The 13,115-nt window shown below is 41.3% G+C and overlaps 1 protein-coding gene across 1 annotated transcript; it reads left to right on the top strand.

The window, feature by feature from the left end:
* The first annotated feature begins 2,628 nt into the window (after positions 1-2,628).
* On the top strand, positions 2,629-11,121 carry LOC110448182 (uncharacterized threonine-rich GPI-anchored glycoprotein PJ4664.02-like). Its single transcript, XM_021494297.1, has 4 exons — positions 2,629-2,638; positions 3,527-4,568; positions 4,625-5,769; positions 10,910-11,121. Exons 1-4 carry the CDS (start codon positions 2,629-2,631, stop codon positions 11,119-11,121), a joined length of 2,409 nt encoding a protein of 802 aa, XP_021349972.1.
* Positions 11,122-13,115: the final 1,994 nt, after the last annotated feature.

The raw sequence follows: 13,115 nt of genomic DNA, 5'->3' as shown, positions 1-13,115 counted from the left end.
ACTTTTTTTGTTTATTGCATTTTTTCTCAGAAAATGAGATGGTATGATTTCTTCAATTCTCAATATATACACAAACAATATAGCTGTTTCTTTAAAATATCCTGATTTAACAATATTCATCTAGGATTAGGGGCTTAACAAGGGCTAACCCTAACCCTTACCCTAAGAAGATGTTATTTCAGCGTAATTTTGCAAAAAGATCTCGTTATAAAACACATGCATATCTAACCCCGACCATGGGTATTTTGTAACGTAATTTTTGAACGTGGAAAAAGGCGATGAAAATTAAAAAAATCAGAAACGTAATAATTATACATAGTTTAGTATCAGGACGCCAATGGTAGTTGAGAACTGTCCTTAAAATGACAAAAGAAGGTATTTTGTATGCATATGTCATTATTTTGCAATAATAAGGTATGTTGAATAAATTTGTGCAAAAACAACTGCTTTTGCACATAAAGGTAACATCGTGTATTCAAAAAGGAATGACTGCAGCAACAGTTAAATTCTTATATTGCATGGAATAATAAAAATTATCCTAACCCTGGGATTTAAGTTACAGTAATCTCATCACCATTACTGGTTCTTGACAGTAAAATGTCACTTAAAATAATCATCGGAAAAAGTATCTGAAACCGATTTATTTTAAATGAGTTTTTAACTGGCTGTTATTTGGATAACTTGCAATACAAAAAGGTGTTTACTGAAGAGAATAACGCATAATTTGCCACAGCTACAGCTTATTGAAAAGTGGGTAAAATGTAACTTAATCGGTTTTCAGTACGAAAAAAAAAATATTTATCGCAAAGAAAATAACATAAAAATGACGAAATAATTTATTAATCATCAAAAGCTTTATAATAAAAAAAAACAACATTCTAGCGCTATAAATAAAAAATCAGTTTTTGACGATTTCTGAAATTTCAAAACTGCGTAGCGTCATATTAAGAACGCCTATTTTAACAAACTGAGTGCCATTTTGAAGCATTTTAAAAACTAAATCGAGTTATAGAGCCACTTTTTTGAATTTGAATCTACTTTTGTTTTAATGACCGTTTAACTTTTTGACAAATTTTGTACAAAAAGGAGAAAAAAATCAACAAGCAATTTATTCTTTGATTCCAATAGTTCAATTAATTTGAATACATTATTAGAAAGCGCTGTTAATAACCTTTCTAACCCTCTAAGCTAAAATAGAGAAATACATGTATTTAATATTTACCTGATTTTTTTGTCATCCGCGGTTAGAGATTGAAAAATAAAAGTTACTAAATTCCATATTTTCAAACGCTTCATTTAGTATGATATGGTGATAGTTTAGGAATGTCTTTTTTTGCATGAAGTAGTCATTTTAGTAAAAAAAGAATTTGATATAAACATTAAAGAAAACTTTGAAGGATTTCTATAAAAATAAGACGTTATACGAATGGGTATATTGTAACGATTTCACAGAAAAATAACCCTTTTTAGGACCCTCTGGGAAAATTGAATATCTTTAAAATTAGGCCTTCTAAAAAGGTCTAGGTTGTTAAATCCAAGAGTAGAGATGTCAAAGCAACTTTCTGTGAAGTTTGAAGACTGAATTCGCAATATTGAGAAACTTATGTGTGAAACACCAAAGATTATGAATTTTGACATGATTTTGGTCCGATCGAAAGGTGGGTCGACCTTACCCGGGAACTTGATTTTTTCTGGAAAACATTTCCCAACTTCTTTATCTTCAGGGGGTTAGGAAATGTTCCCTGGGGGTTAGCAAGAACCCTCCTAGGCCCCTAAACATCCATTAATAGACATCTAACCGACTAGGGTTAAGGGGGGGGGGGGGGTTTTTTTAAACAGTTTAATTTTTTTTTTTTCTTTTTTTATTTTTTCCTGTTTTCTTTAAGTCTTTCTTTGTCGTTGGGTAGATGATTCAGATGGCATTTAAGTCTTTCTTTCTCGTTGCGTAGATGATTCAGATGGCATTTCATTTTTTTTATTAATGCATTTCCAGGTACACATTTCCCGGTTCCACTTCAATTGTAGTCGCATTCCTACTTTCTTGTAAAGATGCTCGTCGTTTAATCCTGGTTCTTGGTGCCGGAGGACTTCTTCGTGGATTACAAGCTAAATTTCGTATTAATAGCTCTTGTTCTCTTTGTTTCTTCTCCAATATTTTTAATGTCTCCATGAATGAGCAGTGTCTTGTACATTCCAGAAACGTGTAGATTTTATTTATTTCGAATGTATTTTCTTCCACTTTTTCTTGTAGATTTCTAATTTCGTTCTTTTCTGCCTTCTTTCTGTTCAGATTTCTACTTAGACATTGTCCCATGGCTGGTAGGATATGTCAGACGCAAGGAGTCATTCCAATATGAAATTGCCTAAACTGCCCTGCCCTTGTTGTGGCCTCGCGAGTGACATCTAAAGAACTAAGAGCCAGACAGGGACGGAGTCAATCAGCGTCTAATCAAGCGCTATTTTCACACATGATTGGACGACGCTTTGCAATGATTGACAAGGTCAGCTGTGAACTACAACCGTGACAAAATCGCCGTCTCAGTCAATATCATCAATATTTTCTGTGACTTTGATTCTTTTGAATTCCGTAAATATTAATATTTTAAACAATGTTGAAAATACTTAAACATGCATGCAAGTAATTACTAGATTTACCCAACCCTAAACGTATGAACATCTTTTACCTCGCCAACATGCTCCCTGGTGTATGTCACCCATCAACCAGTCACCGGTCACCTACTTCAATCATCCATCAATCAGTCACTTGTGTCACCTCGTCATTCACGCATTAACCAGTCATCGGTCACACCCAGTCTGTTACCCATCACCCAGTCACCAGTCACACCTAGTCATTCACCTGTCATCCAGTAACCACTCACCTATCACCACGTACCAGTCACAACCAGTCAGTCTATCAACCATCACCCAGTCAACAGTCATACTCAGTCATTCATCAACCAGTCACCAGTCACACCCAGTTCAATCACTCATCAGACTTGGCTGTTATATCAATATGTTTAAGCTGTTCAGACGATTGGGACCCTATTTCAATACTTGGAATAGTGCCATGAATAGACTTATTGAAATGTATATAGAAGCATATTGGTTTAAAGTGTTCTAGTTACTTTGAATTTTTCATGTGTACATCGATTTAAAGAATTCGGTTTTTACGAACGTTCCAACTTTTGGTTTGGATAAAGATGATTAAATTTTGTCTACATTAATATCTCTTATGATATGCAGAACACAGTGTCCCACTTTAGGTTGCCCATAACTTATGGACCAATGAGCACAGTTTAGATAATAAGCTATTGGAAATTCCATTAATTGACGCGTGTCATGGCATTCCTGTATGAAGCCGGATATGTCAGTTATGTCTGCAGGACTTAAAGGCAGCAATATAACAATGGAACAATTTAATTTCTAAATTTAGAAACCGTATTATATTGTGAACAAAGAAATTAGCATAGGGCGGGAAACTGCTTTAACATTACCATCATCTGATTTTAAGACAAATGTTATACAGACACGGCTTCACGTGTAGTTACTAACTCTAACCTAGTCACCAGTCATACCCAGTCAGTTACCCATCAACCAGTCACCAGTCATACCCAGTCTGTCACCACTCACCCAATCACCAGTCATACTCATTCTGTTACCAATCAACCAGTCACCAGTCATACCCAGTCTGACACCCATCGCCCAATCACCAGTCATACTCATTCTGTTACCAATCAACCAGTCACCAGTCATTCTCAGTCTGTCTCCCATCAACCAGTTACCAGTCATCCCCAGTCATACCCAGTCTGTCACCCATCAACCAATCACCAGTCATCCCCAGTCTGTTCCCCATCACCCAGTCACCAGTCATACCCAGTCCAAGTTACCAGTCATACCCATTCAGTTACCCATCAACCAGTCACACCCAGTCTGTCACCCATCAACCAGTCACCAGTCATCCCCAGTCTGTCACCCATCAACCAGTCACCAGTCAAACCCAGTCTGTCACCCATCAACCAGTCACCAGTCAAACCCAGTCTGTCACCCATCAACCAGTCACCAGTCATACACGGTCTGTCACCCATCACCCAATCACCAGTCATACTCATTCTGTTACCAATCAACCAGTCACCAGTCATTCTCAGTCTGTCTCCCATCAACCAGTTACCAGTCATACCCATTCAGTTACCCATCAACCAGTCACCAGTCACACCCAGTCTGTCACCCATCAACCAGTCACCAGTCAAACCCAGTCTGTCACCCATCAACCAGTCACCAGTCAAACCCAGTCTGTCACCCATCAACCAGTCACCAGTCATCCCCAGTCTGTTACCCATCAACCAGTCACCAGTCATACACAGTCTGTCACCCATCACCCAATCACCAGCCATACCCATTCTGTTACCAATCAACCAGTCACCAGTCATACCCAGTCTGTCACCCATCACCCAATCACCAGTCATACTCATTCTGTTACCAATCAACCAGTCACCAGTCATACTCAGTCTGTCACCCATCAACCAGTCCCCAGTCATACCCATTCTGTTACCAATCAACAGTCATACTCAGTCTGTCCCCCATCAACCAGTCACCAGTCATACCCAGTCTGTCACCCATCAACCAGTCACCAGTCATACCCATTCTGTTACCAATCAACAGTCATACTCAGTCTGTCACCCATCAACCAGTTACCAGTCATACCCATTCAGTTACCCATCAACCAGTCACCAGTCATACCCAGTCTGTCACCCATCAACCAGTCACCAGTCATACCCAGTCTGTCACCCATCACCCAATCACCAGCCATACCCATTCTGTTACCAATCAACCAGTCACCAGTCATACTCAGTCTGTCACCCATCAGCCAGTTACTAGTCATACCCATTCAGTTACCCATCAACCAGTCACCAGTCATACCCAGTCTGACACCCATCACCCAATCACCAGTCATACCCATTCAGTTACCCATCAACCAGTCCCCAGTCATACCCAGTCTGTCACCCATCACCCAATCACCAGTCATGCCCAGTCTGTCACCCATCAACCAATCACCAGTCATACCCATTATGTTGTCCATCAACCAGTCACCAGTCATACCCAGTCTGTCACCCATCAACCTGTCACCAGTCATACCCATTCTGTTACCCATCAACCAGTCACCAGTCATACCCAGTCTGTCACCCATCGACCAATCACCAGTCATACCCAGTCTGTCACCCATCAACCTGTCACCAGTCATACCCATTCTGTTACCCATCAACCAATCACCAGTCATACCCATTCTGTTACCCATCAACCAATCACCAGTCATACCCATTCTGTTACCAATCAACCAGTCACCAGTCATATCCAGTCTGTCACCCATCAACCAGTCACCAGTCAAACCCAGTCTGTCATCCATCACCCAGTCACCATTCAAACCCAGTGTGTCACCCATCAACCAGTTACCAGACATCCCCAGTCAGTTACCATCAACCAGTCACCAGTCATACCCAGTCTATCACCCATCAACCAGTCATCCCAAGTCAGTCACCCATCAACCAGTCACCAGTCATACCCATTCTGTTACCCATCAACCAGTCACCAGTCATACCCAGTCTATCACCCATCAACCAGTCATACCAAGTCAGTCACCCATCAACCAGTCACCAGTCATACCCAGTATGTCACCCATCAACCAGTCACCAGTCAAACCCAGTCTGTCATCCATCAACCAGTCACCATTCAAACCCAGTGTGTCACCCATCAACCAGTTAGCAGACATACCCAGTCAGTTACCATCAACCAGTCACCAGTCATACCCAGTCTGTCACCCATCACCCAGTCACCAGTCATACCCAGTCCAATGTTAGTTCTAAATATAGAAATTACATCATTTACCTTCAATTCAAACATATTTTTGGCATGAATGAGCAAGAATATATGAGTATCTTCGTCAAACCTCAATACCCCCTAACCATTTGAAAACCAGAAAATATAAGCATACACGTTATTTGTTCGTTTTTGTATTTTTGGGCTCATTTAACATATTTCAAACCAATCAGATTCAAAATAAAAGCAATGAAGAATGTGCACTGAAATCGAAAAACAATCGAAAAACAAACGAAATTCAATCAGTTTATTCGTTTCAGCTTTGACTCAAATGCACGGAATGTGCGTAAGGGTATATGCATGATCAAGCATTTTGTCTTAAACATATCATACCGTTGTTTCGTGGTTTTTACAGCCATCATACTGGATAGATCATGTAAAATTTCCAGCTCATCACTGCTCCATGTTGGTTTACGTTTTTGCTCTACAGGTCGACAAGAAATAGTTATCTGCTCGATACACTCCATGGTAGATAACTCGTCATCTTTAATGAGGTTAGTACAACTCTCGATGGATTGGGCATCAGGAATATCGGCTTCTGGCATAGCATGATTTATATGCATTTGCAACTCTCGATGATTTGTTCGTGGTAAACAGTGCGGGATTGAGTGGTGTAACCGACACAATGTCAGCTGTCTGAACTTGAAGTTAGCTATTTCAAATTGTGCTTGAATTTCCAACGCTTTCAAGTTCAATTGACTTACTGGGGCATCACTTATTAATGTCACAAGTCGAGTAAAAACCACAAACCATCCCTGCATCAATAAAGCTACACAACTGATGAATGTCAAAGTTATTACCATTCCATCCAGCGTTAATTTCATTCTGCCGAGTTTTCTTACGCAGGATTCTATCCATGGCAAAATAGGCGGCAAGTTCTTCAGTTTGCTAGCAAAAATGATACCACGTTTATCCAACTCCGCTTTTACGAGGTCGGTGTATCTTTCTGGGGAATGGTTGGATGTTGTGTCCAATTCTGCGCTGCTTCTTATGATTCTCCAAAAATTGTTCTTAAACAACCAAGAAAGCACGGCATTACGGTGTTCATCATTAGTTTGAACAGCTGGAAAATGCATCAAATTCATCTCCTGGATTCCGCTAGTTATTACTTCCTTCAGCGGTACGCCAGATTTCTTTAATAAATCGCAAAGATGCCCAAACACTGTGTGTGGTCGTCCTCTTACATTCTTTGTAAGGATATCCACTAATGCCCGACTTGTAATAGAGCCATTCACACGAAATCTACTCCTTGTCGCCTTCATTTCCATTACAAAATCTTCGAACAAGATACAAGCAGACACTTTTCCATATTTGTAAAGATCTCCTAGCAGAGCAAACAATACGCGTCTGCCAATGGTACTATAACTAGCTTCCAAGTGATCGTGAAAACCTGCTGCTCTTGAGATGCTCTTACAAACAACTACTTCAGACATTGTCCAAATAAGGTATGTTGGAATACTTTCGTTGCTTGCCATGCAGGACGATGACGCTTCCAAAGCCAGAAATCCAAGATAATCGGTTAAGCTTCTGCTGACACCATGTATTCCTGGTCCTAGATTAACAGCATATCGAATACTTCGGTGACAGTGCGGTCCACCCCACAAAAGTTTTTCTACTGCCAGTTCCAGCTGAAAAGCGTGCCATGTAGCGCAAACATTGCCTGTGTTACGATACATTTGCAACGTTTGTTTCTAATTCAGATGTAATCCACAAACCAAGATGACGAATACAGACAATGGTGTCTGGAGGGAAAGGCACCAACATTGGTTTACTCATCAGCAGGTCTGTCAATTTTGATTGGTCAAGACAGTCAGTCGCGCGTATTACATCTGTTGGAGATATTACTTCTGTAACAAATTCAATTATACATGTACTCTTTCTTAGTAATGTAAAATTGCTATATAATGACGATATATAATGCTGCGCGTCACGGAAAAAAGCGTCTGAGCTAGGTTTTGGTAGACATCGTCCGCCAACGATACATCCAGATACTGGGTGAAAGCGAGTTTTTGGTTTCATATGCGGCAGATCGGCATACAATTGCACAAACCTTAGGGGATATCGACAAATACTACGAAGCAGATTATGGATGGATAGGCATCATCCATCTAAATTACTTTGGAAATTTCCACAATCTGAGAATGATAAGCAAGTGTATAATCTACCTCTGTCGCCTACTACCTCCTGTAAGCCACCTATTGACCATAACAAGTTAATTCCACAGTACGCATAAATGTCCACTGCAGCATGCGCAGTTATTTTTTCAATCCCTTTCCTTATGGAAATCAGTAAGTGACACTCCACAGGTCATTTTCTCTCCGAATCTGAAGCAAAACACTATCGGTTTAAAATCTGGACAGGTCAGACCTTCTAAGGCACGATGAATGACATCTAATATTAACGAACAGTCATTGGGAACTACAAACATTTTCCCGAGATCATTTATATCGTTTTTCATAAGTGTTCTGCATGCAAGTCCGCGTGAAGCATATTCCAACAGTATCTCTTTAACTCTAGATCTTAATTCCATAAATATTTCGTGCGATCGTTGTTTTATTGCTTTCTTGTCGTATACAACGTTCCGCGCCCTGCTATTTGGTATCATCCCAAACCAACCTTCCCATCCATGTTCATAGAATACTTGAATCCCTACAGAATTATTGAAATGCCGCAATGCATTTTGAGAATAACCTGTTAAATCCACATGTTTTTTTAAAACAGATCTGATTTCACGAACACATGACAAACCATACTGGCACAGTGTGACGTGTCTGACAGGAATCAGTACAAAGTTTATTCCCTTCAATTCAACTACACAGCCGTCAATGTCTGTTATATAATTTAACCATACATCGGATTCTGCTGCATTTAAAGCAATACTGCGTGCATATATCTTTTCTGACCTTATCAGAAAATGCTCAGGTGAAGAATATTGCTCGTATAATTCCGAGAAGCGCCCATTTTCTGACACAGTATCGTCAAAATCCTGTCTTTCTTCATGGGACATCATCTGAAAAAAAATTAGAAACAATAATTAGGTTTTGGGTTAGAGATAACAATGCATGAACTAACCCTAATCCTAACAAAGTGGGTGTTGTTCAAAACAAACGTCAAAACATCCCCGACAAAGGAAGCAATCTCAGTTGTGCACCATCGAGATGCTGGACATGGCTAGGCACATGCGCCATACGCATGATGCTGAATCCCAATGTATGTACGTCCGTGCAAGCGCTGCAAATAGATTATCAGACAAGGTCCCACATAAAGGCAATAGCGGAGTTTAATGACGATCATGTCCTTGACCAAAGGACCCATGCCCGGGTCAGAGACTACATCATGTTAGAGATTCTCCTAACCATTATACTGTCCTGCTGGGTGTCTTCGGCAGTATGTTTCAGTGAGGTAGCACTATAAAGTCGGCATCAGTTCCGCGCTATCACAAGGAGATAAACACGAACATATCGCAGCCTCCCAAAATACACACGCATACACTACACGCATGCATCTTGCACACAGGGGAGGCCGTCCTTAAATGACCTTAGCTGTTAATAGGACGTTAAACAAACAAACAAACAAACAAACAAATCTCCTAACCAATGGGGAGCGTCCCGGTGCCATATCGTCGGCCATAACGCTGGCTAATATTGAAAAGGCCACAAAGGCCGAAGGGGGGGGGGGGGGGGGGGGGTACCAGCTATCAATATCTAACCACACAACAGGCTTCCGGACTGTGGCGGCGCTACACATAACGGAATATCTCTTTTCACAGTTGAAAAACGATGTTAAAATGAGGGCAACCATTTCAAGTTGCAGCTCAAGACATCTGCTCCCAGAGGCCTGTCTATGTGTGGCTTGGCCACGCCCAGACACTGAAATATCCGACCTACCTTCAAGTTGCACAGCGACATGCATTAACAGAACATGGGTCGAGGCATTGGGAGACTGCACAAATATAAGTGCAACGAAAATCAGGAAACTGGTAGTAACAGAGTGCAGGCAGGCGGATCAATCATGTCGCGAGGAACTTACCTCGCACATGACGCATAGGGCGGCTACCGCGGACGTTTTCTAACAACTCAATAATTGTAAACAAGAAGCCGTTAAGGCCACGGCCCTCATCATTTTCTAATTTAATATTATTGTATTGTTTTTTTGTCGCGCGTCTAATCGAACCTTTAAAAAATAAATATATTTCGATTTGAATAAATTATAGAAAATGACGAATTGTCGGGAGATATTTACAATCTCGTCAAAGATAAAATGCAAATTCTAATGTGGACGCTAACATGTTGTTAGCGTCCACTTTAGAATTTGCATTTTTTCTTTGACAATGATAAGCTACTTTTGTCATGATTATGTTAATCATGACAAAAGTAGCTTATCATTGTGTTTATATACCAGGTTTTTTTAAATAAAAGGAAACAAAAGTGAAATTCTAAAATTTTCAAACAAGAAATAATTTGGACGAAACGCTTTAGATTCCCGTAGCTGCCTTTAGACCAGCGAACAATCCTGACATGCAGATTTATTTACTTTACATCGTCACATGGTGCTTCCACTTCACTCTTTCTCTACTCTTCTCTTGAACAGTGCAGTTGATATTTCCCAACCCTAATCAATATAAAAAACACCACATAAAGCAATCCCAAAACCATGCCACCCAGAAAAAGGAAGACGGTTGAAAGTAAACTAAGGGCAAAAACCCAAGCGAAAGCAATGGAAAAAAACAAACAATCTTCAGTACCGGAAGGGGCAGCAGACCCTGAGGTAGACAAATCATTGGTAGAAGGGGAAACGAGTGCCCCTCCAGCAGAATGCGGCTCCTCTGCACAAGCAATTGGTGTAGTAACTACACAGGTTCTCGCCCAAAGTGTCCAGCAGGCAGAAAATACCTCGTTGCCGGATCAATCGTGCAATCCAAGTGCCCCTCGAACAAAAAGTGGCCCCTATGCACTAGGGGTTGTTGTAGTAACTACAGAGGCTCCCGCCCAAAGTGTCCAGTAGGCAGAAAATTCAACTCAAAGTGCCCTTCAAATAGGAACAGGCCCCTGTGCACTGAAAGATAATGAAGAAATTACACAGGCTGCTCAGGGCTCATCAGGGGAATTTGTTCCGTCTAAGATCCGATCGGAGTTCCTGAAATGGAAAGCCCTGAAGTTGGGGCAACTTAACTCCAGCAATAACAGCCAGGCCCACGATGATTCGGACGCGGAATCCAATTATAGCTCTGAGGGTAGCGACCCTAATTAGAAGCCATCCGGTGAGGAATCAGATGAGGCATCTGCTGATGACGAGGCTGTCCCTCAAACACGTTCAAGGAAAACAGGCCTGAACCGGATGATGTCCGGCTTGAAATTCTAGAAAACAAACGTCAAAGCATCCCCGACAAAGGAAGCAATCTCAGTTGTGCACCATCGAGATGCTGGACATGGCTAGGCACATTCGCCATACGCATGATGCTGAATCCCAATTTATGTACGTCCGTGCAAGCGCTGCAAATAGATTATCAGACAAGGTCCCACAGGAAGGCAATAAATATAGGGAATGTACTGTGGAAGGGTGTCCCGGAAAGGTGGAAAGGCTGGCAAGGAATTTGATAAACGCGCACAAGAATTCAGCAGCGGATGCCCATATAAGATTACTTAGGACCAAGTCCGCGGGGCCACCTGCAAAACAAACCGAGATTGATGGCATCATCGCCAACTATGAGAAGTTCCTGTCCTCGGCAGAGAGTTCTAAAAACAACAAGGCAGCAGCACAACATGCCTTCCAAATGCCGACAATCGCAGCGAAATCAGGTTCAAAATACGTTGAGGCTTTCCTCAACGTTGAGAACCTGCTGGCCTGGTTAGAGGGGTTTAAAAAGGATAAAATGCCGGGGACTGTTAAAAGCTATCTAGGGTCTCTAAGAGCTTTCCTTAACTACTTGCACATTAAACAGATCCAGAGCGACACGGCAAAGGTTGTAATTTTATCGGTGAATCGATGGTCAGCAGCCATAAGTAAAAGAACTAGAGAGCGGGTAACAGAACGCCTCGTCCTAGACGACGAGTCTGCAATATTCAAAGAGGAAATAAAAAAAACTTTCGCCAATCCAGTACCGCTGCTGGGGTCCAGAAGGTAATAGCGGAGTTTAATGACGATCATGTCCTTGACCAAAGGACCCATGCCCGGGTCAGAGACTACATCATGTTAGAGATTCTCCTAACCAATGGGCAGCGTTCCGGTGCCATATCGTCGGCCATAACGCTGGCTAATATNTATTTTAAAATGAGGGCAACCATTCCAAATTGCAGCTCAAGACATCTGCTCCCAGAGGCTTGTCTATGTGTGGCTTGGCCACGCCAGACACTGAAATATCCGGTCTACCTTCAAGTCGCACAGCGACATGCATTAACAGAACATGGGTCGAGGCATTGGGAGACTGCACAAACATAAGTGCAACGAAAATCAGGAAACTGGTAGTAACATAGGCAGGCAGGCGGATCAATCATGTCGCGAGGAACTTACCTCGCACATGACGCATAGGGCGGCTTCCGCGGACGTTTTCTAACAACTCCATAATCGTAAACAAGAAGCCGTTAAGACCACGGCCCTGATCATTTTCTTATTTAATATTATTGTATTGTTTTTTTGTCGCGCGTCTAATCGAACCTTTAAAAAATATATATGTTTCGATTTGAATAAATTATAGAAAATGGCGCATTGTTGGGAGATATTTACAATCTCGTCAAAGGTAAAATGCAACTTGTAAAGTGGACGCTAACAACATAATCATGACAAAAGTAGCTTATCATTGTGTTATATACCAGGTTTTTTTAAATAAAAGGAAACAAAAGTGAAATTCTAAAATTTTCAAACAAGAAATAATTTGGACGAAACGCTTTAGATTCCCGCAGCTGCCTTTAGACCAGCTAACAACCCTGACATGCAGATTTATTTACTTTACATCGTCACATGGTGCTTCCACTTCACTCTTTCTCTACTCTTCTCTTGAGCAGTGCAGTTGATATTTCCAAACCCTAATCCATATAAAAAACACACCGCATAAAGCAATCCCAAAACCATGCCACCCAGAAAAAGGAAGACGGTTGAAAGTAAACTAAGGGCAAAAACCCAAGCGAAAGCAATGGAAAAAAACAACCTTCAGTACCGGAAGGGGCAGCAGACCCTGAAGTAGACAAATCATTGGTAGAAGGGGAATCGAGTGCCCCTATAGCAGAATGCGGCTCCTCTGCACTAGC

The sequence above is a fragment of the Mizuhopecten yessoensis genome, unplaced genomic scaffold (genome assembly GCF_002113885.1).
Source record: "Mizuhopecten yessoensis strain PY_sf001 unplaced genomic scaffold, ASM211388v2 scaffold3859, whole genome shotgun sequence".
Classification (NCBI taxonomy): Eukaryota; Metazoa; Mollusca; class Bivalvia; order Pectinida; family Pectinidae; genus Mizuhopecten; species Mizuhopecten yessoensis.
This window is presented reverse-complemented; position numbering and strand designations above follow the sequence as displayed.

Bases quoted from the DNA above. Each gene is read 5' to 3' on its own strand.
- LOC110448182 (XM_021494297.1), top strand. The intron at 4,569-4,624 runs GTCTGTCCCCCA...CCCATCAACCAG, and splicing joins CCAATCAACAGTCATACTCA to TCACCAGTCATACCCATTCT. The intron at 5,770-10,909 runs GTCAGTTACCAT...CCCTTCAAATAG, and splicing joins CCAGTTAGCAGACATACCCA to GAACAGGCCCCTGTGCACTG.